This window comes from Ursus americanus, chromosome 32 (genome assembly GCF_024610735.1).
Source record: "Ursus americanus isolate L20-20 chromosome 32, mUrsAme1.1.p, whole genome shotgun sequence".
NCBI lineage: Eukaryota > Metazoa > Chordata > Mammalia > Carnivora > Ursidae > Ursus > Ursus americanus.
The window spans coordinates 19,578,323-19,603,940 of NC_142158.1; the positions used below are offsets into that span (position 1 = coordinate 19,578,323).

General features: G+C 44.3%; 1 protein-coding gene across 1 annotated transcript; it reads left to right on the plus strand.

Moving 5' to 3' along the window:
* Positions 1 to 2,044: 2,044 nt before the first annotated feature.
* On the plus strand, positions 2,045 to 22,530 carry MYLIP (myosin regulatory light chain interacting protein). Its single transcript, XM_045811615.2, has 7 exons — positions 2,045 to 2,344; positions 3,456 to 3,646; positions 15,412 to 15,597; positions 16,903 to 17,100; positions 17,784 to 17,948; positions 18,872 to 19,292; positions 20,968 to 22,530. The coding sequence occupies exons 1-7, from the start codon at positions 2,258 to 2,260 to the stop codon at positions 21,055 to 21,057; spliced, it is 1,338 nt and encodes a 445-aa protein (XP_045667571.1). The 5' UTR covers positions 2,045 to 2,257; the 3' UTR covers positions 21,058 to 22,530.
* The last annotated feature ends 3,088 nt before the right edge of the window (positions 22,531 to 25,618 follow it).

The window sequence follows — 25,618 nt, forward strand, 5'->3', positions numbered from 1 at the left end:
CTGTACATTACTCGGTGCTCATCACGGTAACTGCGCTCTTAGTCCCCCTTATCTATGTCACCCATCCCTCCACCCACCTACCTGGTGATTCTTAGTTTCAAAAACAATTAGAACCTTTATCGACCATCCCACAGCAGGAGCATAATCTGGATTTGGATTAAATATATCCCTGCCAAACCAAAAATATAAGTTATTTTTAAAGTGGTTTCTCAACAAAACAAGTGTTTGGTTTCTGCCATTGCTTGTTTTGTCTTTTTTATTTTTGTTTTCGGTCATCCAATATTTCTCCCTTCCTATTCATTTCCATGCCTTGTCCCCATTGATTTTATGAGCTTCCAAAAGTTGTGCACTCGATTTCCTGTTGCTTAAGTTAGCCAACTTTTGGTTAGCTGGCTTTGGGTTAGCCAGGTTAGTTGTTCATAAACAAAACTATTAACCAATACACCTGGGCCCCATCGTGGCCCTCACCTTTTCTTCCTGTCCTAAAGTTGCTAGTGCTTAAGCATAGATTAGATAACAGTGATCCAAATATTGCCTCCCAGATAAATTTCCCAGTCAGTAAACTGGATTTAAGGGAATGAGGAGCAGGAGTTGATATGAGAGGAGAATATTTCAGCACTACGATAGATCATGAGGTGTATTGTTAAGACACAAAGAAAACTCTGAGTGCATTAGGTCCACCTGCAACACTGGGGGTAAGGACTTTGACTACTTACAATTTTACCCGTAGTTGGCTTTAGTGAAAGACTATGATGATATCCTTCCTTGTAGCCTTCTGCTCCGATGCCCTTCCTATTTCTTTGGCAATAAAAGCCACTGGGACGGAGATCATTGAAACTCAGGAAAAGGGGTGAGAACAGAAGCTATTGGCAGGCAATGGCAGAGATGACATTATAGATCTCCTTGCAAATACGGAGTCATTCAAATGCTTTTATGAGCATATCTCTGCAGCTCTTCCCAGCAACACTTGGGGGGTGGCTGAAGGGCAGAGCAGATAGTGTGGTTTTCATTTTACTGTTGAAAACACTGAACTTCAGAGAGAGAGGCAGTAGGTTTTCCAAGGGTCCAAGGCTGAAACCCACATCTTCTCCTTTCTCCTATAAAGAAACCAAAGAGGTAGGCTAATGAATGTAGTGGCAAAAGGAACAAGTAGTAAATGAGTGAAGAGTAGGAGGCCTTGAATTATTAATAGCTACTACTGAGGTTACCACCTGTTAGGTTCTGAGATAAGTCCCTAACCTTCAAGATGGGGATAACCAGCCTGAGAGAAGGGACTGGCAGCACAGGAAGTGCTCAGTTAAAGTTTAGTGAGTGGATAACCCACAAGATAGGATGCACTACACAAGATAGGGCCTTAGAGCCTTAAGGTGCTTTGGTTGAGCACAACCAGTAAATAGAAGCCTCTGGAAAGGATTTATACAGAAGCATTAGATCAAGCTCCCCGGCTCAGTGGTCAACTGCAAAAACTTTTGTACTCAGATTTTGTTTTTCAACTGATGAGGTCGAAAACGAGGAGCAACCATTCCGCCTTCCAACAACCCACTGTAGCAAACCGCAGGGGAAAAGAGTTTGCTTTGGGCTTTGGGGTGGCTCCCTTTCCTTTTCTGTGTGCACCTCTCCCGAAAAGCGTTCTTGGAGCGATCCAAGGCTTCTGAAGAACGGCGGCAGCTCGGAGGCGGAGGCGTGGAATCACTGTCAATTCCAGCCCAACAGAGAGGAGCCCCCGCCTGGGAGCCCCGGGCGGTCACCGGCTGGGAGCAGCGTCGCCCAGCGGGCAGAAGCGGCGGGTGCGTCCCGGAGCCTCCCTCCTCCCGCAGCCCTCGGCGTCCGCAAGCTGCCACCTCCCGGGGCGGCCGGGGGAACTCGGCCGGCGCCGGCAGGTTGGGCCGCGGCCGAACGGGCGCCGCTATTGGCTGGCCGGGCGGCGGAGGAGGGGCGGGGCCGCCGTGATTGGCGGGGTCCCTAGCCGAAGGGGGCGGGGCCACTATATCAGAGGAGTCCCTGTCGCGCCGCAGGCAGTCGGGCTGCTGGAGTGCGGCGCCGCCGCGGAGACCCGGGCAGCTGGCGGTCGGGCGGGCTGGCGAGGGGGTGGTGGGGAGGAGGGCGCGGGGGGCCGTGGGGTGTGGGGTAGCGGGCTGCAGCTCTGCACCCGAGGGCAAGCCTCGCCGAGCCCGGGGCTGGGTCTGAGCGGTGGCGAGGCGGCAGCCCCGCGCACACCAAAGACGAGGCGGCTGTGGCGGCAGCGGCAGCCCCAGCCATGCTGTGCTATGTGACGAGGCCGGACGCGGTGCTGATGGAGGTGGAGGTGGAGGCGAAAGCCAACGGCGAAGACTGCCTCAACCAGGTGACGACGAGGGGCCAGGCGGGGGGCCCCGGCCGATCCCCCTCGGCCGAGGGGCCTCGCGGCGGCGCCAGGCGCCGAGGCGCGCCGCTTGCCCGGGGGCGGGCGGCGCTGCGGCGGCGGCCGGGGGGGAGCGCGCCCCGGGCACCCGGCCCGCGCCCCCTCCTCCTCGCGGCCTTGGGGCACGCGGTCCCCGCAGGCTGGGAGCGCGTGGGGAGGCGGCCAGAGGACGCGCGAGGCGGGCCTCCCACCCTCCCCCCCGCCCCCAGCCCCGCACTTTCCCGGAAGAAGGCAGCCCAGCACACCTGCCGCAGGTGTGTGCATGATGCCGCCTGTCGGGTCCCCGCGGGGTCTGGCAGCGCCATCTGAGTCCTGAGATGAGGTGGCAGCTGGCGGTCGCAGGTCCCTGGGGTTGCTTATCAGACAAGCGGGGCCCTTGTCTCTTGCTGCTTCTCAGATGGACCGTTCACCCGCACCTCCCGGTTTGCAGGGTTCAAGAGAAGCATGGGTTTTGGTCCTCCACTCCGTTGCCTTTAAAGCACGCATTTACTTAGGAGTCAAGAAGAATGGTTCGAAACAGTGCATGTTGCTATGACAGACAGCAGATTTGATCTCAAGTGGAAAGCTGTGCCCTCAAACCCCCTAGACCTGAGATGTTTGGAAAACCTCTTGTAACAAGCTTAGCTGACACTTGTGGCGTGTTTCCTCAATGTGTTTGTTTTTTCGGAGTCCAGATGGTTAAAATTGTCCAGATAATCTGCCAAATCAGCTGTGCAGATCGTGCTGGTGGAGGAAATTCCAGTGATTGGAGTAAGAGGGAAAATACCCTGCAGATTCCCTTCCTCAGCCTTTCTGAAAGGCTACTATTGAGGACTCCTTTTTCTCTGCTGCAATTGAGGGTGTCTCCGGTGTTAAAGGAAGCACAAGCCCTTCTATTGGTTTAGCAACACTGGGATCTTAGAAGTTTGTTCTTACAGCTTAAGGCCGGCATTGTAACACCTTTGTTGAACTTTATGAAAAGTAGGCAGGACTCTTAGACCCAGCTGGTGTCCCTGGATTTGCTTCGACTGCAGGGACCATTTGCTCATCTATGTTGCATTCATTTTTGTTCTAGGTGTGCAGGCGATTGGGAATTATAGAAGTTGATTATTTTGGACTGCAATTTACGGGTAGCAAAGGTGAAAGTTTATGGCTAAATCTGAGAAATCGGATCTCCCAGCAGATGGATGGTCTAGCCCCTTACCGGCTTAAACTGAGAGTCAAGTTCTTCGTGGAGCCTCATCTCATCTTACAGGAGCAGACTAGGTAAGGTGACACTGAAATAAACCAATGTCAAATAGACTTTTGATTCCATTTAGAAAGGGCCGTTGCATCTCCCCAGAGATGTTCACAGGCGAATGTGTTTGCTGCAGAGTGAGTTGGTTCACAACTGAGAACTTTTCCAGGGCACAACCCTTTTGTTAAGGTGAACCGGGAGCCGCCTAGTTGGCCTGGGGCACATTTTCTAGCTCTTGTGGTTTTTCTTGTCTTTATAAACAATGAGGGAGCAGGGTTGAATTCTTACAAACACTCGGTTTCAGTGCCACAACGCAAGGGGAAAAAGAAGGTTAAAACCCCAACTGACTTCCTGATAGCAGCACAGAATGCCCGATAGTAACCCCTGCCTCAGCAGAGTTACTACAGGTCATTGTAGACTGTTCTAACAGAAAGCAGGAAACAGTTCCTCTTGGGTTACTTAAACTTAGTCAACTTCAGCCTAGTGTCAGATTACAATATGCAGCAAAGAGCTCTGTCCCACTCCATGCAGAATTTAAGTTTCTTGAAAACTTAGTAAGAGAACTTTGTAAGGCCAGCATAACTGAACTCCAACCTACAGATACGTAACACATGATTGTTTAGATTGTTGAATTTATCTCTTCTAGAAAACCACCAGGGGTGGTAGACACTGGAGCATGTGGTTTCCTTTTTCAAACAGAAAATGTTTTCTCCCTGGACTGACTGTAATACTTTTCAAGGATGAGCCAAATTAGGAAACTGCCGTTCAGTATTTATTGCTGAAATGTAAGAGACCTAAACCGCATAGCGGCATGTTAAAAAAAAAGAAGAACAAGAAAGAAAGAAAAAGAAAACTCTTAAAAACAACAAACTTTGGATCTGAGTTCTAATATTTTTCATAATCCTTTGGTTTGGAAATTTGCCATGCACATGCAAAATGTCAGTGTGACAATCTCTAGTAATGATAAGTGAGCAAAATCCTTTTAAGAGTTGTCAGCATGTCATTTTTGTCACTGCTGAAGGACTGATAGAAACATATTTTGAAATACTGTTCATTTGAATTTGAAATGTCTCTTCTACCTTGTTACGGAGCTTTAAAGGGTGAGGGAAATGTTCAGTTTTGTTTCTGGGCAAGCTAGTATCTTGCATTCTTAGTGTTCCTGAAAATGTCTTGCAAAGTATTCACACGATTGCATGTTTAAGGATGTTTCAGCTGTTTATATTAATCAGAATAGGTTGTGTGTGTTTGTCTGTTTAACGTAAAGCTCATTTGTGAAAGTTTCCACTCTGCACTTCAATGTGATAACTTGGAGTAAAGTAAGAGAAAAGGATACACGCACACACACACACACACAGACACACACACACACACACGTTACAACATATTGGAATTTTCATTGTGTAGTTTTATGATTTTCCAATCCTTTCTGGGTCACCAGATGCAAATCTATTTTGATGATACGACTCTATTTTTTAAATTTGCAGAAGCTTCGAGGACCAAATACATCTCATTTAAACAATGGCTGCAGTCATAATGGCATGATCCAATTGTGTTATGAATGATTACAGACTTTAAAGTTTGCTACTAGATGGTCTTTACCTGTGCTTTTCTGCAGTTGAGTTAATAACCATTATTAAGTCCATTTTATTCATGCAAAAAATAGAGATATTCTGTGAATTAGAAATTTCCTACTCTGTTGGCTCAATTGACTTGCACTCTTGAGATTTGTGCCTAATAGCACTCAGAGAATACACATACCTAGTTACCTAGGTAATTTTAATTGATTTTAGTACTTTTTGAAATCTTACCAAAAAATTAGCATGATCTAAGCATTTGACTTGCTTTTAAAATATTGGTGAATTTTACTTGTTTTTCATGGGGTTGTCCAAAATACAGAATTTGAAGAAAATACCACCTAAAGCATAGAACATTCTGCTTTAATAACTAAAGTAATTTGTAATTAGCATTTGTACCTTTTCATTGGAATCAGAAGTTGTGCTGGGTCCAATATAGTTACAATTAGCATTGTTTTTATGTACATGATAATACAGAGCAGAAATACTGATTTTCTCTAACATCATGTTAGCCAGATAAAGCTGGTTGGTAGACTTTTTGATGTTTAATAATTTGTTATAAAATATTGATATAAACTGCCATGAAAATAAAATAGATCTGTTTACATCGTCCGTAAACACAGCTCTACCAGTCCACTTAGGAGCCATGATTTTCTGCCATCTCAAAGTCAAGTCAGGAGGGTACATTTAGTATACTGAAAGTGTCTGGATAGTTTATTAAATGGTTCTGAAATATGCTGGCCAAATTGGCCTCTGTGGAGAATTAAAGTAGCCTACTCACAATAGAGCTGGTCTAAGTGGGGGCAGTGAATATATTAGTTTGCATCAGATTAGAGAGGCAGCTGCAGAATGGCAGACAGGGAGGCCTCCTGGTAACAGGAGAGTAGTTGGGGGTGGGGGGCAGGGAGGCAGAAGCTCTGAGTTCTAGGTACAGCTCTGTCCCCAACTGCCACAGTGTACAGACTTCCAAGACTGAGCCAACCCTGAACTTCATCTCAGTTGAAAGCCCAGGAAAAGTTTGTCTCTAAAAATCCTTTCTAGCAGTAATTTTTTTTGTTTCTTGCTTCCTATCTTCTTTCCCTTAATGTTTTCCTAAATATATTTTTCTGAAGAACAAAAAAAAAAAAAAAGAAGAAGAAGAAGAATTAGAAAGAAAACCATATCAAGTGTCTGCTTAGATTGATACAGTTAATCTGGTCTCTGATTTGGCCTAATTTTAGATTTGGTTCTTTACCCAGATTATTATGTTTGCCTTTGAATGGGGGGTCTGGAAAGTAAGCAGAGAGTATGGTCAGACTTGGCTGGTGCATTTCAGAGACAGAGACAAACAGGTATATTCCACGGATGTTTGCCATGCTGTGCATTAAAACTAAAAGTGAAACTAATGTGTTCTGGAAGTAGATCTGAAATAATAACGATCTTTGAAATTCTTGCCTTTCAAAGGCTCTCAGTTATTCACAGCAACTCAGACCAGATTTTGTCAACATTTTCAAAGCCAGAGATTTGAGAATTACATGCTTCATCTTCAGAGATGGTGATTATACCTTCCACTGCCAAAAAGGTCTTTCAGTTCTCCTGGCTTTGCTACACTTTAGCAGAGTTCTGTGATCTTTGCTAGGGGCACTCCTGCTTCCTTAAGACTCACCAACACCTAAATTCTCTTTCCCAGAAATCAGCCTCAGTACAAGGGTCCCGTGGGTCCTGAACTAAATGTTCAGGGAAATGCTGTAATCCTGAGCATTGAGTCGCATCAAGATTTCAGTGATGTAAGCAAGTGGTGTTGAGTTTGACTCATCCCTCATTAAATCTCGCTGTCCTCCAGACTCTATGCAGTCACTGCTCCTTGGGAAAACCATTGCTGGGCCTGCTCAGGAGACTGAACTGTCCCAAAACATCATGTAGCTTTCCTTTATAGCATCTAATGAGCGTGTAACACTACCATTTACTTATGTGACAATTTGTTTATTGTCAGCTACTCTAATAATTTAAATTCCATGAAGCAGGGGGCTGATCCACATTGTATCCCCAGAGTCTGGTGCATAAACATTTGTTGAATCAATGAATTAAGAAACTAGAAATAAATAAAAATATTGATATTGATATTGATAATATAAATTTTCTGACAGATAGTGAAATGTTTACCAGTTGGCTTCTATAAACTGAAAAGTTTGAGACTATCTAAAAGAAATCTCACCATTAAAAAAATGTTTTGTAGTGATTTTTCTGTTAAGAATTTGCTCAGCGCTTGGCATTCTTTTGCTTCCCTCCTTCACCCTGTCCACCCCACCCCAAGCTTTCTGTTTATTGTGGCTGTTAGCTCTCATCTAAAATGAACTACCACTCGCCCGGACCTTTTATGAAATTCAGATAGTTTCCAAGCTACGGGCTCTCTTAGTCTAATTTTCAGCTGGTTTGTAGGTTCTAAGTACTGAATGAGCTCAGGTTTTCCCGTTCTTCCAACAAAAATCACTTAGATGTCAAAACCTAGGGAACATGGCATCGTTGAAATCCACAAAGCAAGTACCACATGCAACCATGGGCAGAGTTGAGGTGATAATCTTGAACGTGTTCAAACCGAATTCTACGGATCCCAGCCAGCGCCTGTAATCGTGTTCAAAATCTTTCCACACATTGTCAGTGTTGATAAAATTTGCTAAGTGTAATTTACCTTTGTAGGATTCAGAAAGGGTGTGTTCTGTAAGATACTGTTGCAATATTTATCTGATGTAAAGGTGTCACTGTGTTTTTCATATCAACTCTATGCCAAAGAGTAGAATGACACATTCCCTTTTTTTTGTATGACCAAAGGCAAAATAGGCCCCAGAGAAGAAAAGCAGACTTCTATATTGTTTTCAGAAAGTATTAATTAGATTTCTGAATTGCAATTTATCTATTAAGTCTTTCCTTTTGCTCAGAGTATATAGGATGTTTGCAGGATCATCTGTTTATTTTAGCCACAGATCTCCCATCTGGGCACATTCAGTATCTTTATGAATTTCTCATACTTGTATATTTGTATGAAGTTTCCAAAGAACATTAAGAAATCGATTTTTTATGTAACCAAAATGAACTTTTAATTTTAAATCTGTCATTCGAAATAAAGCTGGACTATTTAGATGGCACGTAGGGTCAGACTCAGGGTGCCCAGTGAACGAGGTACATTTACTCTCTGAGTCATGCCCCACTGTAGCCTGCTTCTAGACCTCTCCTGGATCTAACAGGACTCCCCACAATCCACACCATTGGGAGAGATCTCGTAGGGAACACGTTTAAACTACAGGATTGCTTGGATTGTTGTTTACCTAGGTCAGGTATCTGTTGTGAATAAAGTAATCCTATTTTTTTCCAAGTACAGATCTCATGCTTCTTGTAATCACTTTTGAAGTTGGGGGGTTTCCCTTTCCACCCCTCCCCACCTCCCCATATGTTTTAACTGCTTTGGAACCTACGGAAGAGCAAATTTGTTCATGGTTACCATTTTCCATTTTGGGCTTTGAGAAGGATTTCCTTAAGCTGAATAGAGACCTGACTTGGTCATTATTTGACCTTGACAGGTTCTCAGTTGCAAGCCTTCCATAGTAGTAGATCTGATAGCTCATTTTAGGTATAGGTAGCTAGTCACTTGACTTCTGAACCATGACCGTAAGGATTTTCACTAGTGTTATTTACTGAACCTCTTGCTATGAAAATTTTCAAACATGCAGATAAATTGAAGATTTTTACAGTGAACAGCCAATACCCCGACGTAAATTCTAGTATTGATCATTTAATCAGTTTAATATGCTTGCTTTATCACATATTTTTGATGCTTTTCAAACTAAGTTATGGGTAAATACACTTCCCCCTAAAGACTTCAGTATGCATATCATTAAGTAGAACTCTGTATTTGTCTACAGTTCTTTATTTCCCTTTTGATAAAATATTTACATATGATGAAATGCATAAATCCTCATTATACTGATGAGTTTTGACAAATGGATATGTCTGTTTAAACAAAATCCTTATTGAGAGTTAGAATATTACCGCCACTCCAGAAAGTTCCCTCATGCCCTTCTGAGGTCAGTCCGTGCCCTCCTTCCCCCCCACCCACCCGCAATCCACAACCAGGGTTGTATGTTTTCTCAGCATAGGTTTGTTATGCTTGCCCTGCTTCACGCAGATGGAAATCATGCAGTGCTTGTATGTGGCTCCTTTTGTTCATTATAATTTTTTAGAGATTCATCTTATCGTTATATATATATTTATCAACAGCCGTTCATTGCTAGGTAGTATTCCATCGTATGAATATACTGCTGTTTGTTGACCCGTACCTCTGTTGATGAACACCTGTTTTCCACCTATTCTGAGTGAAGCTGCTATGGTCAAGTACAGTCTTTTTTGTAGATCTATATTTTCATTTCTTTTGAGGAAATACCTAACAAGGGAATAGTTGGGTCACAGGAAGTGATCGTTTAGTTTTGTAAGTAACTGCCAGGCCTTTCCCCAAAGTGCACCATTCTGTCCTCCCATTGAGACTTTCTGAGTCCTCCCCATCCCTGCCCTGCCTCTGGTGGTGGGTGCGTTATAAGTTTCATTGATACCGTCCCTATTGGTTAATAATGTTAAACGCTTTTTTCATGTGCTTATTGGCCTTTCCTACATATTCTTTTGTGAAGTGTCTATTCTAGTCATTTACTCATTTTTACTGAGTTGTTTGTTGCCTCTGTTTTTGAGCCATGCAGATTTTTTGTATCTACCAGGTCTTTGTCAGAGATGTGTTTTGTAAATGTTTTCTCCTGTGGCTTGCCCATTTTCTTTCTATTTTTTTAAAAGATTTTTAATTTATGTATTTGAGACAGAAGAGCACGAGCGGGATGGGGTTGGTGGAGAGGCAGAGGGATAGGGAGAAGCAGAGAAGCAGACTCCTCGCTAAGCAGGGAGCACAAGACGGGACTCGCTCCCAGGACCCTGGGATCCTAACCTGAGCAGAAGGCAGACGATTAACCAACTGAGCCACCCAGGTGCCCCTTGCCTGTTTTCTTAATGCCTTTTGATGAGTAGAAACTTTTAATTTTGGTAAAGTCTAATTTATCCATTTTTTCTCTTTTATGATTTTTGCTGTGCCCTGAGAAACCTTTGCCTATTCCCCAAGTGATGGAGATATTCTCTTACGTGTCAGTCTAAAAGTTGTTATGGTTTTAGCTTTTTTACTTTTAGGCCTAGGATCCCTCGTGAACTGATTTTTGTTTTGGTGGAATTTAAGATACAAAACAAAACCAAAAAAAATGTAAAGTAATTCCTTTTTTAAAAAAATTTGATAGTTTTAAAATATATCTCAGCAGTTGGAACTTGGTTTAGAATCAACCTATGTGGTGAACTGGCTCATTGGACTGAGGCAGGTGCGCGGTGATCTCAGAGGGGGTCTGACTGGGGGAGGGGCACACCAGCATCCCTGGCCAGGGTGAGTCAGGTCTGGGGGAGAAACACGGTTCAATTGTTGACACTGGAGAGTTTTTAAAAATAGCTTCTTAGCCATTTTAGAGATGTTTTAGGTTTGTTACTTCAATGTGGAGTCTATTAGCAAATATAGATATAGTTGATTTACATTTGTGTCACAGAAAGTTCTTGAAAATGATGTCACTGGGAAGATACCAGAGGGCAGTGATTGAGCGTAACCGCCTATGATGGGCGGGTCAGCAACCCCTGTCGGTTTGCAGAAAGCTCTGCTTTGATTATTAGATGATTTCTTTATGAGACAAGCCAGTGTTCAGGGGACAGTTCTCTGCTTACAATTCTTAAAAGATCAATGACCTAACTTTATTCCTTAAAGCTATGGAAAGGAATTAATTTTTAAAGTAGAAGAAATTTGAAGTACTTCGGAAAAAAAATGTATTAAGGATATGTGACTTTTTTAAAAATTAGAATATGGCATATCTTTAGCATTTACTCCATTTTTTTTAACCTTCCATAATACTACAGCAAGTGTGAATTCGTCTGTACCCAGGATGCAAAGACCTGAGTGAGCCAGAATGTTTCACTTTGGGCCTCCAAACTGATCCACGTGTTGACAGTGTCCGTTTTCTTAATAACCGAGTAAAACTTGAAGAATCACACAGCCAGAAGAATGTTTAGAAAATGCAGTTTGAGCTTACGTCTGCAGGACATATTCACAGATATTTGCTTACGACAAAGAAGTTTTTTTCCCCCCAAAGGCTTTCTTTCTGTTTGCTATTCTAGCATGTAGCCTCAAGCCAATTAGAGATGTCAATCACTTTTGATCTTTAGTTAAAAAAAAATTTCACTGCAGGCATGACTTCTTTGACCACATCTGCTTATTTTGATATGATCAATCAGTAACCTTTCACCCATTTTACAAAAGGGATTGGGGAGGGGGGGATCCATGAACTAGACAGTTACAGAGCAGATGGTTCAAGAGAAAAATAATAGGAAAAAAATACTTGATTCAGAACCACCCCGTGAACTCTTGAGCCATCGCTGGAGCCCCTGTTGGAATGTGTCTCCGAGCTCTGCCATCCTCCCTGTTGGGAAGAGGGCATGAAATCGTCCGCTGATGGCTCAGCACAGCTGGTGACTCTTGCGGTCACTGCTGCATTGTCTTGTTCTCCTGAAGAGCATAAACTTGTCACCCAAAAACCAGTTTGTGGCTGGAGTTACTGTGATTAGGATATGTTCCTTCATGCTAAAAGCCTGGCAGTTCCATCTAAAAAGGATCTATCAGATAGGTTCACCCTGTGACCCCAGGGTAGAGCTTGGCACAGAGGCAATGAGTGACAAATATTTTTCGACTTGAAATGGAAAGGTTGCTTGATCACCATGAAACTGCAAAATACAAGAAGGGCCCTATCAGAAAGTCCATGGGAGTGGGAAAGAGGAGGATTCCTCTACTTACAGGCTATGGATTGCAGTCCAGTCTAGAGGGTGGGGTATGTAGAAAAGGCCAGTTGTCCTCCCGCTCCCTGTTTGAAATTCTGACCCACAGGCTGAGAACAGATCAGCATTAGGTCTCAGACTGCTGACCACCTGTTAATATTCTGTTACTCCTTCGTTGCCTTTTGATTTTGGCAGCTGCCTCTCTAGGAGCGGGTGTGAGTAGTTTGGAAAGAGAAATTGGATCGATGTTGAGATCCTTACAGGCGAAACTTAACTCTTTCATGAAGCAAAAAACTCGTCTCTAGGTTGATACTGGGGAAAGAAGTTAAAAGATACTTCCACCTGAGCAGTAATTAAATTGAGAAGACTCGGTTTGTGGTGATACCCTTCAACTCTTTCAGCACGTAATTTCTTCTTTAACGTCAGCATGTATTCAGAGTTCTGTTTCCTGCTGTTTCCCCTTCCATGAATACAGAGACAGGGATACGTTCACCAAGATGAAATTTACTGAATGGCCATCTAAAAAGACTTTTGACAGCTCAAGCAGTGTTATGACACCAAGATTGTACGGGAATGCTAGCCCTCACTGCTCAGATAGCTATTTTAAAACAAGCTAGTTCTGTGATTATTTCTTTGCCCCAGTAGGGACCCCCTTCTCAGTTTAGCAGTATGTCAAAAATACTTTAAAGACTAGCAGATGTTAGGGTTAATAAAAACCATGCTTATCTTCTTTCCATGCTCTTATGCATTCTTACTATGATTTCTTATTTGGGGCTTTGAATAAAGAAAAACCTGCAGTATTTGGCAGAGTCTGATAATTTTAAATATTTCTTTATCATTCTAGAACACACAAAATGTTGAATTTAAACATCTCTTAAAGGACGATTAATGGCTCTTGTCTGCCTGACATTTTGAGATTGTCCACAGAGCCCCTCCCCCTTGTATTTCTAGCCCTGCTTCCTTCTGCTTTTCTTATGTTGCTCATGTATCCCCTCTACCTGGGTCATCAGACATAGGACTAGTATATAAATAAAAGCACTGTTGAGGGCTGGAATAAGGGTATTCAGCTCCAGTGAGAAGCTGAGCTTATGAGCTCTATTCAGAGCAGTGTCAGAACTTTACTGCTGGTCGTAATTCATTTGTTAATGGAAGGAGTATTGTGCATTTAAACAAGTTTGAGAGGCTGTAACAAGTCATCAAAGGAAGGTTATACCCGTATGTTTGCCAGAGACAAATTTTATAACCTGGGCCAGTCTGTCTGTAGTAGTTTTAGAGACTCTGTTGAGAATCTTGGGCAATCTGGGTTAGTGGGCAACGGTATGGTGCGTTTCCTGAGAGTTTCTAAGTCTGACACACCTTAGAGTAAATGTAGAGTGTGATATTGTATGCAGGTGGAACAAAACTTGGGTTCCGCGGATGATGTGCGGTTTTACATCCATTCACAGGGCTCTCTGGTGCTAGAGACACTTGAGAAGTCAGCTAACGTGCAGCTAACTGTAGTAGAAGTTAAGAGTATGTCGATGGGGCGCCTGGGTGGCACAGCGGTTAAGCGTCTGCCTTCGGCTCAGGGCGTGATCCCGGCGTTATGGGATCGAGCCCCACATCAGGCTCCTCCGCTATGAGCCTGCTTCTTCCTCTCCCACTCTCCCTGCTTGTGTTCCCTCTCTCGCTGGCTGTCTCTATCTCTGTCAAATAAATAAATAAAATCTTTAAAAAAAAAAAAAAAAGAGTATGTCGAATACTGTAATAGAGAAGTAAGCGGTTTGCAAAGAATATGGATGAAAGGGTATCTAAGAGAGGAGACAGAAAAAATGCCCCTCAGCACATAGGGAGCAGCCAAGAGCAGAAACACGGGGACATGAACATGCTTGGTCTTTCCGGAAAGAATTGTCCCTTTCCTGGGGGCATAGTCGCTGGAGGGAATAATGGGACATGTGGCTTGACATTGGGGGTCAGACCCACAGAACCTGGGGTTTATACCAATAGCATCCTTCCTTGGCAAACAGTCGGGATCCCTTGAAGGATTTCGAGCAAAGAAATGGCAAGCTTATCCCAGAAGCGAGTAGCTTGGAAGGTGGAATGGTAGAGTCTAGAGAGATTGGTTTGGGGGAGATTGTAAATTCTCGGACAGTTGAGAACTGCAAGTAGGACACAGGAGGTAATAATAGGAAGACTGTAACTGACTTTGAAGAGTTTGCAGAGACAGAAGGTAGGTGGAAATAAAACAGGGTCAAAGTGGGTCTATGGGTAAAATAACAAACAGGTCTCAGGTTTCCACGGAGAAAACGTGGGTTTGGGAAGGAAAGCAGTGAATTAGGGCACTGAACATCCAAATGGAGATGTCCGTGGGCAGTTGGACATTTGAATATGCTGCTTAGAGAAGTTGGGGAAAAAACTAGAGATTTGGGGGTCATTTGAATAAAGGTGAGGATCTAAGATATCAAGTCCACATCACGATCAAGTTTTTCTCAAGATAATTTCTTTAAAAATTTTTTTTAAAAATTTAATGTAGGAACTTGTGTGGAGTTATTTTATATTTGATAACTTGACTGTTACTGGATTTGTCTTCATTAGATTTGTTTTGTCTGGGTTATACATTTTATTACAGAGAAACTTAAGTCCTTGGACTTATTTTGCCTTAATTCTCATGATTTAAAAAAAAAAGGTTCTTTAGTGGCAAGCATTTTCAGGGTGGCTTTTTAAATTGCTGTGTTTCACTGCTTGGCATACCATTCGTCTGTTGAAGGGCATCTTGGCTCCTTCCCCAGTTTGGCTATTGTGGACAATGCTGCTATGAACATTGGGGTGCATATGGCCCTTCTTTTCACTACATCTGTATCTTTGGGGTAAATACCCAGTAGTGCAATTGCTGGGTCATAGGGTAGCTCTATTTTTAACTTTTTGAGGAGCTTCCATACTGTTTTCCAAAGTGGCTATACCAATAGTATAAGAGGTTTCCTCTTTCTCCACATCCTCTCCAACATTTGTGAAAAATGAAGGGGGGAGTGGGAACAGAGGGGGAGATGAGTCATGAGAGACTATGGACTCTGGGAAACAAACTGAGGGCTTCAGAGGGGAGGGGGGTGGGGGATTGGGATAGGTCAGTGATGGGTATTAAGGAGGGCACGTATTGCATAGAGCACTGGGTGTTATGAATCATGAACACTACATCAAAAACTAATGATGTACTGTATGGTGACTAACATAACAATAAAAAATAAAATAAAATAAAATAATAAATTACTGTGTTTTTTTTTCTTACCTAAAAGGGATTGTGAAATCGCTAAGCAGGTTGAGCTTGATATCAAGCTAGTCCCCCAGGATAACCTCCATCTCACATTGCTTTGCAGGCATATCTTTTTCTTGCATATCAAGGAGACCCTCCTGGCAGGCCACCTCCAGTGCTCCCCAGAGCAGGCAGTGGAACTCAGTGCCCTCCTGGCCCAGACCAAGTTTGGAGACTACAATCAGAACACAGCCAAGTACAGCTATGAGGAGCTGTGTGCAAAGGAGCTCTCCAGCACCACCTTGAACAGGTGAGGCTGCATGGGGCGACTGTTTGTTTTCTGAGAGCTAGTGAATTTATATGTATTTTCCAAAGAAAATGAATCTATGCTATATATACAGATAACTGGTGAGGCTAAGACTAGAACATTGCCCAATTTTGCCAGTTATTTTTAGAAGATTCTTAGCCTTTTCTTTGAGAAATTTACAGACACCAAATATAATACCCCTAAATCAATGCTCTTATATCAAATGCTATGGAACAGGAATTTTTTAAATCTCTGACCTCTGAAGAATCCACATCACTTCAAAAGTCTGTCGTGCATGTTGGTATTGTCTTCATCCCAGCAAGGATTAAACCAAGAGACCTAACGTGGGTGTCTTAGTTACCTATTCCTGGGGAACAAGTTACCCCCAAACTTAGTGGCTTACAACGACAAACAGTAACTCACCCTGCTGTGGGTCAGAAGTCTGGCTGTGGCTTGGCTGGGTTCTCCAAGATCTTTCGTGAGCCTGCAGGCAAGCTGTTGGTGGAGCTCAGTGTCACCTGAAGGCTCAACCGAAGGGGGGATCGCTTTCCAGGTTGACTCACATGGCGTGTTGGCAGGGCCTTGTTCTCTCACCACACGGGCCTCTTCAGGTGGCTGTTCCATAACTTGGTAGCTGGCTTCCCCCAGGACAAGGCATCAGAGCAAAAGGGAACACCCAAGACAGAAGTCAAAGTCTTCTTAGAACTTAATCTCAGAACTGAGTGACATCCTGTCACTTTTGCCATATTCTGTTCATTAGAAGCGAGTTATGAATCCAGCCAGTCATTAGCACGGCAGGGACTCAACACTCAGGTGAAGGAAATTGTACAAGGGTGTGAATATCAGGAGGCGGGGATCTTGAAGGGCCGTGGTAGAGGCTGTCTGCCACAGCAGAGAGGATGAATCCTGCAGTTTTCAGTTGCAGACGATCTAATCAAGCCCTTATAATGCTGTAGCATATGAAACTTACAAAGTAAGCGTACACACCTGCGTGAGAAGTTCCTACAAACGAAATTTCTTATGTCTGTGTTTAGAGATTTTCCGTAATTCTTCCAGTTCACCTCTATCTGGCATCCCCACTTGCTTTTTCTACTGAATATTTAATACTTGAGATCTGGAATGGTATCTTAGAAGAATTTTACAGTCAATTTGCTAAATAAATGAAATATCAGTGCTGTATTGCTTTACGTTTTTGAGATACTAAATGGCAGCATCCACATGATTCACTAGTGAAAATGATACCGATTCTCTCGAAAAACCACATCAGTTAATCTTTCCATGCCTCTCTGCCCTTTTGGTGTCCAACAGCATTGTTGCAAAGCATAAAGAGTTGGAGGGGACCAGCCAGGCTTCAGCCGAATACCAGGTGTTGCAGATTGTGTCGGCGATGGAAAACTATGGCATAGAGTGGCATTCCGTGAGGGACAGCGAGGGGCAGAAACTCCTCATTGGGGTTGGACCCGAAGGAATCTCAATTTGCAAAGATGACTTCTGCCCAATTAATAGGTAACCTACATCTTAAAATTTTATTTAGCCCAAAGCATGTGTATCCCTTTATAGCTCTGCATATGAAAATAGATAAAACCGGAAAGGGATTTGCTAGACACTTACCTTTTAGGAATCAGATGTTTCATTTTGGGCATGGATATTAATTTTATTCAGGCCTTAATAACTGTTTAATGATTTTTTTATTTTTTTAAGATTTTATTTGAGAGCGAGCGAGCGTGCCCATGAGCTGGGGGAGGGGCAGAGTAAGAGGGAGAAGCAGACTCCCTGAGGATCAGGGAGATGTGGGGCTGGAATCCCAGGACCCTGGGATCCTAGAGCCAAAGGCAGATGCTTAACTGACCGAGCCACCCAGGTGCCCCTTAATTATTTTTAAACTATGAATTCAAGTGTACTGATGTGGCAGAGTTAATATTTTTCAAATAAGTTCACTGCTGTAGAAGTCTCCTTTCCACCTGCACACACACACACACACACACCCCACAGCTCACTCCAGCACTTCTCTCTACAACCGCTTTTCGACACGCCTTTCCGATCAGGGAGCAGAGTGCTTACTTGCAGTCCCAGACCGAGCATCTGGTTGTACCGCTGGGTCCGGAGCACAGGGGAATCCTGCAGAGGCGGACAGCCGGCGACAGATCTCTCCTCCAGGGCTGGCTCACTTTTCTCTTCCCGGTTTTCAGGATCGCTTACCCTGTGGTGCAGATGGCCACCCAATCGGGAAAGAACGTGTACTTGACTGTCGCCAAGGAGTCTGGGAACAGCGTCGTGCTCTTGTTCAAGATGATCAGCACGAGGGCAGCCAGCGGGCTCTACCGAGCCCTAACGGAGACCCACGCTTTCTACAGGCACGTAGCGCTCCATTCCCCACAACCTTAGCGTCTGTCCGCAGCTCTGGGTTTCAGGTGACAGCAAGGTCCCTGTGGTTTCAGGTATCGTTGTGTCCATGACTCTTGTGCAGAATTTAAGAAATCCACTGCTTTCAAACATTTTGTTTGTCCTGCTCTATACTGTAGCGTTGGAGTCCTTACCAACATGGTCCCACTCTCCACAGCACGTGCATGGGAACGAGCCACACAGACACAACCCCCTGCTTCTCTTAGCTTATTCCCTCAGTGCGCCTCCTCCCCCACCGCCCAGGAACTCTGACTTGTTGGGCGGGTCCCAGGACTGCTTTTGCTCTTCCCCAGCAGGCTGACCTAAGTCATCTCCGTGGGAGAGCGGCTATCCCAACTGCTCAGTGTGCAGTAAGGATTTTCTAACCACCATAGCGACACCCTCCTTTTGGAAGGTGCTTTAAAACAGACTTGTGGTTTGACCCAAATATGTAAGAAATGAAAGCTGAGAAATTTAATTGCGATCTTAACCTTTTTTTCTGTTAAAATAGACACACAAATTTCAGAGCAGAATGGAAAATTTGTGGGAATTTTTAGCATAAAGCCAGGAAAGAAGAACATGTCCCTTTTTTCTTGCCACGAGCTGTTTTTGACTGGAGCTCATATCCCCGGAGGTGGAGGCATACGTTCACTGTCCTCTACATTTATGGCTGCTTTCTCCAAGGTCCTTTGGGGACACTTGAGAAACATAGAGGTAGAATCATTGAAATGTTTAACACACATAAAACTGGAAGAATTTACTTTCAGGCATGCAGACAAGAATACAAATATCTGCTGACACGAACGTTCTTAGGCACGGTGGCATTTGAAGGTCTGAATCATCGGAATGCCCGGGCTTCTCAGTACTGAAGCAGACGTTCCTTCTGTCCCTGCAGGTGTGACACAGTGACCAGTGCCGTCATGATGCAGTACAGCCGAGACCTGAAGGGCCACTTGGCTTCTCTGTTTCTGAATGAAAATATTAACCTTGGCAAGAAGTATGTCTTCGATATTAAAAGAACATCGAAGGAGGTATATGACCACGCCAGGAGGGCTCTGTACAATGCTGGCGTTGTGGACCTCGTTTCGAGAAGCGACCACAGCCCTCCAAACTCCCCGCTGAAGTCCTCGGAGAGCAGCATGAACTGCGCCAGCTGTGAGGGCCTCAGCTGCCAGCAGACCAGGGCACTCCAGGAGAAACTGCGCAAGCTGAAGGAGGCCATGCTGTGCATGGTGTGCTGTGAGGAGGAGATCAACTCGGCCTTCTGCCCTTGCGGCCACACCGTGTGCTGCGAGGGCTGCGCCGCCCAGCTGCAGGTGAGGGGTGCTCGGCGGCAGCTCATCTCCTGCCGGCAGGGTCACACATCCCACCGTTCACAGTTGATGAGCACCTGCTGTGTGCCACGTGCAAGCCGGAATGCCCGGCTACACCTGGGCAGGGTCTTTGTATTGGGGGACTTCAAAAATATTGCTCTTGGGAAACATTCTGGATTAGCATCCTGTTTTCAACCATGTAATTGCTCTAAGTTGTAGACTTTGTTCAGGTTCTGGAAACGAGGCTCAGATTCACAAGGTAACGTGTCTAGCGATGAGGTGAGCCAGAGGCTAGAACCATGGCTTCCTGCTTCCTGACACTTAGGAGGATGGTCTTTATTATTTACTTAAAATATTTGAGAAAGAATACTAAGAAGCTGTACTTAGAGCTCACTTTCAGTTCGGTGAGGGGGTTGTTGACTGTGATTATATGTGATTAATTTCCTTTTATTGCTTCATATGCCTCTAGGGGGCATCTTGGATTGGCTCTTAGCAAGTCAAACTAATTTTAATATTAATAGAAAAAACAAAAGCAACTCATGTATGTTTTCCTTTCTTGCACCTTACATTTCCCCTTACAATAATTTTTCTTCAATTCGTTGTCATTTCTAAGAACTGTTTGCTAAATGTCACTGTGATTTTATTTCAAAATTAGCCCTAAATAATATCTAGTCCTTCAAAAGCTGCCAATTTTGGAACTATTTTTAGGGTTGTATACTGAGCCAGCAGGATGCCTTTGTCCTTCCTAAGAGTAGATAAAGAGTTAATAACAAGGAAGTTAATAACAAGGAGTTATTTCTCCAGGAGCGGTAGGTCAGGGATTTGCCTTTTTCCGCCCACATCATCTGACCCCCATGCCCGAGGCTCCCCTGTGTCTGAGGGAGGGCTGTGCTTGCTGAGAAGGCAGCTGGGGGATGTGGAGCTGTGACCCGTGACTCGGAGCAGAGCCAAGGTCACTGGCCACATGGCATCAACCCTGTGGTGCTGGCTTGGTCAGCCCACCAAGCCAGGGACACGCAGACTCTGGAAGGGTCTCAGGTCTCCTGCATCACTGCCAAAGGGGTTGCACTCAGCCCACGCAGGGACCACAGCCTCGCTACGCAGCAAGAATTCTTTGCTCATCACTTTACTCATTGTGTCTGGGTTAGAGTGGGACTAAAAACCTAATTAATTGCCTGCAGTTTATACTTTTTCAAAATATTTTGAATCCCTTGTAAGATATAGACTTTCAAACCCATCAGAAAGCAAAGATATTGGGGCACCTGGGTGGCCCAGTCGGCTCAGCATCTGTCTTCAGCTCAGGTCACGATCTCAGGGTCCTGGGATCAAGTTCCACGTTGGGGCTCCCTGCTCAGCAGAGAGTCTGCTTCTCCCTCTGCCTCTCTCCCTGCTCCTGCGTGTGCTCTCCCTCTCTCTCTCTGTGTCAAATAAATAAAATCTTTAAGAAAAAAAAAAAAGAGCAAAGATCTCTACCACTTGAGAGTTAGAAATAGTTGCTACATACAACTTATGTAGCAAACGGAATAGAGTAGAGGCCACACGTGAACCACTTGAGAGTTAGAAATAGTTGCTACATACAACTTATGTAGCAAACGGAATAGAGTAGAGGCCACACGTGAACGCGGAAGACACATCCCTGAAGACACCCTAACACGTACCGTGGGCTTCTCTTTTCCAGTCGTGTCCGGTGTGCAGGTCGCGGGTGGAACACGTGCAGCACGTCTATCTGCCAACCCACACCAGTCTGCTCAACCTGACCGTGATCTGATCTGCCGTGCACTTAACGGGACATGCCACGTTTCCATGGACTGCACTACTACCAAACCATCCAAATGATAGATCGCGGAGAAGATACGTACTCCAATGCCCATCTGCCCTGCAACATTTAAAAAAACGGAGAAGGAAGAATAAAGGGAATACTCCTCCCCACCGAACCATGCCATGCGTCGAGTCAGTACCTGCAGTGGTGGGGACCGGGAAGAGTTCTGGGACACGGACACGTTCCTTGGACTCACTCTTCTTAGGATCCAGTTAAATGAATAAGTGAAATCTATGATGTCAGTGAAGTGGCAGAGAGCCAAAAAGTGGGGACCTTTTAGGAAAGGATATCGTTAAGTCTCCTGACGTATCCCGAGGTAAGCTTCCTACCTGGCAGCAGATTTTGTAAGAATTCGTTTTAAGAATTTACTTGGTTCTTTTTGTACGGTCATGGAGCTCTGAACATTTTAATAGGAAATTTTTCTTAAAGAAACAGTCATTTTAATGTCATTTCTGTTTTTACAACTTGTTCAAGAATGATGGGAAGGCAAACAGCTGTAAAGATCAATTCTGTGGCTTTTAAAAAGACGACCACCAGGTTGTCAGACGTAAACCAGTCTGGCTAGTGGGAAACCGAGACCTTGGTATGCATGGCTTCCTTTCCCCCCTTCCCGTCCCCTTCCCTCCCCCAAGTCTTTCCATTATAAAATGCTACCAGTCTGGTTATAAGATTTCTGTGGAGTAGTCTGCACTCCTTGGGCTCTTGAGTTGGTGGGATATTTTATTTAAGTTGAAAAGGGAACACACGTTCCTTGGGAAGCAGGGCTTGCTCCTGGAGATGAAGCTTCATGGTGTACAAAGCGGGTGGGGGCTCTCCACTTCTCCCGAAAACTCCACTCCAGCTCCAGCCACTGGGGTTGCTTTTGCTCGAGCCATCAAGCCTTTTACAGCCTTATCGTAGGTATCTTAGATTATTGTATGCTCTTTTTTTTTTTTTTTTTTTTTAGTAAATGCTTAAGTATTAACTTTGTGTTGTCCCCTCCCTAGGTCTTTGAGGGGTTTCAGGTCTCTTTGTTTCTATATTCTTAATCACGTTTTCCACTCCCACTTGGGCATTTTGGACGCTGGTCAGCTTGTGGGTTTTCTAGGGTGTCAGGACACCTAGATGACCTTATTGGGTGCAATACTAGCTAAGTGAAAGCTAGAAACCTACACTGTCACTTTACTGAGATTTCCGAGTGTACTTTTCATATTGCCTTAATGTAGCAGTAATGTGTTTATGCATTTGTTTCTTTGCACAGACATTTTGTCAGATATTAAAACTCTACTTTTTTACGGCACATATTAGCATATAAGCCTTTATTCCAAGAGGTATTTATTTTTTCACTTGTAAAAAAAAATAATGTTTCCACATAAAGAACTCTGTTATATCCTAAAGGACTTCTGTCTTTTGTATTCAGGATAATAAAGACTTTAAAGCAAACATGGTGTTTGTGTCATCACAGTTATTGTTGTTTAAACCAGTTTTATTCACCAAAAAAAGGAGGAGCCTTGGTGACCTCCTGCTTGGCATCTACATTGGTCCTATTTGGAACATTTGAAAATGTTGAGGGTATTGGCTCTAATCGAGAATATTCATCCCATTATTCGCTCTTCTGTTTTCTGGTCTGGGATTGAAATGTAGGTGAAAATGTAGTAATATATATGAGCGGATGAAGAGTTAAAAAGTGGAGACAGGACTAGAAGGTATTGGAGAAGGAAAGGAATGGCGAAGTTGGAAGTTAACCATTTAGACTCAGATGCTGCTGCTAGTTAGTTGCCTGGTAGGAACAGGTGAGCACCTGTCCAGGTCCGCGCAGTAATGGTCTCGGGCGGCAGACCCTAGGACCACATCCTGTGGGACCCCGAGCTGCTGCTGCTAGGATCTGCGCTAAGCAGGCCCGCGTGCGCTCCTTGGTGCTGCCCAGGAAGTGCTTGGTGTAGTCGAAAACCCTGCACATCATGTAGGTAGTTGATAATTATCTGTAGCAGTTGAAGGACGTGTTTTCAACGGTGACAGAAGTTCAGCCCAGTGGCAGCACAGTTATTTCCAGAAAATAATCTTTAATTTTTTTTTTTAAAGAATTTTATTTATTTATTTGAGAGAGAGCGCACAAGCAGGAGGAGTGGCAGGCAGAAGGAGAAGCAGACTCCCCGCTGAACAAGGAGCCCGACGCGGGACTCCATCCCAGGACCCTGGGATCGTGACCTGAGCTGAAGGCAGACGCTTTACCGACTGAGCCGCCCAGGAGACCCAGAAAATAATCTTTTAAAAATTGAGAGATGAGGATTTGTTTTCTACGATTCTTATACCTAATTCAATCTTCCATCCAGTTCTAGCAATCCTTTCTTCACTCAACACATTTATTGAGAACGTAAGTTATTAACCCATGCCGGAGATTTAACAATGATCAAGGCATGAATGGTCCGTCACCGCTTTATATAGAAAGGTTAGATAATACTCAGAGTCGTAGAACATCAGCCCTAGAGGAGCCGCACACAGTGGGGTCAAGGAGTTGGAGTCACAAGAAGGGGTCATAAAACGTGGCAATAAATAGGTCCAGGGTTCTGGGAAAGAGTGGGTGCGCTTTGAGAAGTGATGAGATGCACAAGGTTGCCAGAAGGCAGTGAGCTAGGGACGCAGGTGTGCTTTTGGTGGTGAGTGGAGTAAACAAGGATGGTGCTCTAAGAGGAGGCTGGGCCCGAGAAGCATTGTGGTTTAGTATTTTTAGTGGGGCGGAGAGGGGGCGTGGGTAGGCCTAGAGGAGACAGCCCTGGATAGGGTGCTTCAAAGATACAGCAGGGAGGACTGAAGCTTCAGGAGGCTCTTCTGTCGAAAGACGCAAATTATAAGACTTGAACAAAAGCAATCTTTCACCTTTTTATTAACGGTTACAAAAATCAGAAACGGTTTTCCCCATCCGACCCCATTCCCGTATGTCTATATTTACCCGGTCCCAGATGGGGACTGGAACGCAATGCTGATGGATTCTGGGGTTGTCCCCTTACCTCTGCCATTGAACATTGAGGACGAGAAGCCCCATGGGTGACTGCTCTTGGGTAAAGCATAATCTCTTCCAAGAAAAACTTGAGAAATGCCTTGTAGGGCAAAAGTTGGAGCCAATTTCCAAGCACAGACATGTGGGAAAATGCATGTACCCGTCATGACAAGTGTGCCTGAAGGACGAGAGTAGGAATATGCTTGGGTGTTGAGAAAGCTCAGAAATCAGCAGGAAGGCCAAAGTTTATCTTTTTAGAAGACTTCATTTATTTACTAAAAAGTCAACACAGCAGATTTGGGGGGAAGGGGAGGGGAAGGGGTGGAGGCAGAAGGCAGAGGGTGAAGCAGACTCCCCACTGAGCAGAGAGCCCAATGCGAGGCTTGATCCCAGGACCCTGAGATCATGACCTGGGCCAAAGGCAGACCCGTAACCAACTGAGCCATCCAGGCGCCCCGTAGCCAAAGCTTTTAATACAGTTCTACCAAGCAACGGGATAAAGCCTAGATGGAGTTTGAGCACAATCAAAATCTAAGACAAAAGGCAGCCGCTGTTGTCCTTCTCAGAGCTTATCGTATTTTGCGCCTTTTCACAGAAATCCTAAAATGTTGCAAATTACTTTTATTCATGTTTGCAGAATCTTCTTGAAATGGGTTTGTTTAAAAACGGCAAGATATTAACAAGTTAGCCCCATGCATTTTAAAAACAAAACAGGAGCACCTGGATGACACAGATTTAACACATCTGCCAGTTGCTTCAAGAAAAAAAATTCATCCCAAATAAAAGCTAAACATCTGCTGTTCATAAAGCTTGTACTGCTGCTCAGAAGAAAAAAACTTCGAGGTGCAAGTAGGCCTTCTCTCCAGGAGCGATCTTCTGATTGAGAAGGGAATTCCTATATGTGTTTATGAAACAAAAAGATGAATAGTTCTAAGGCCCCAAATAACACATGCATGTGTATATGTATACGTGTGTGTAGACATATGTATTACATGTACATTACGTATACATTACATATACATTACGTGTATATGTATTCTTATAATTTTCCCTCATCCATCCTATTCATCTTTAGATCACCGTAGACGGGGTGAATTGGGGGAGGCTTTTTGAAGTAGGTTAGTTTTTCGTGTTGAAGTATGTCGAGAATTGAGAGTGGTGGGAAGGAAAAGCAAGTGTGAGAATGGGGAAGAGACCACAGGTGAGAAGCAAAGGGGACAAGGGGTAATAAGGGAGAAGTAAAGCCAGTTCACGAAGAGCCTTGACTGCCCGAGTAAGGTTCTGAGTTTGATTCGCCAAGTGTGTAGAAGCCGTGGGAGGGTCTTTCTTCACCTGCTGACTCATTCGCCTTTGTACTCATTAACTTGGACATTGATTTACCAACTCAGAAAATATTTCTTAAGCGCCTAGTGTATATCAGGCTCCCTGTTAGGCCCGGAGCAGTGGTTCTCAACCAGGGGCTCTCTTCTCCCCCAGGAGGCAACGGGCGATATCTGGAGATGGCTTTCATTGCCACACTGGGGATGGGGTGCC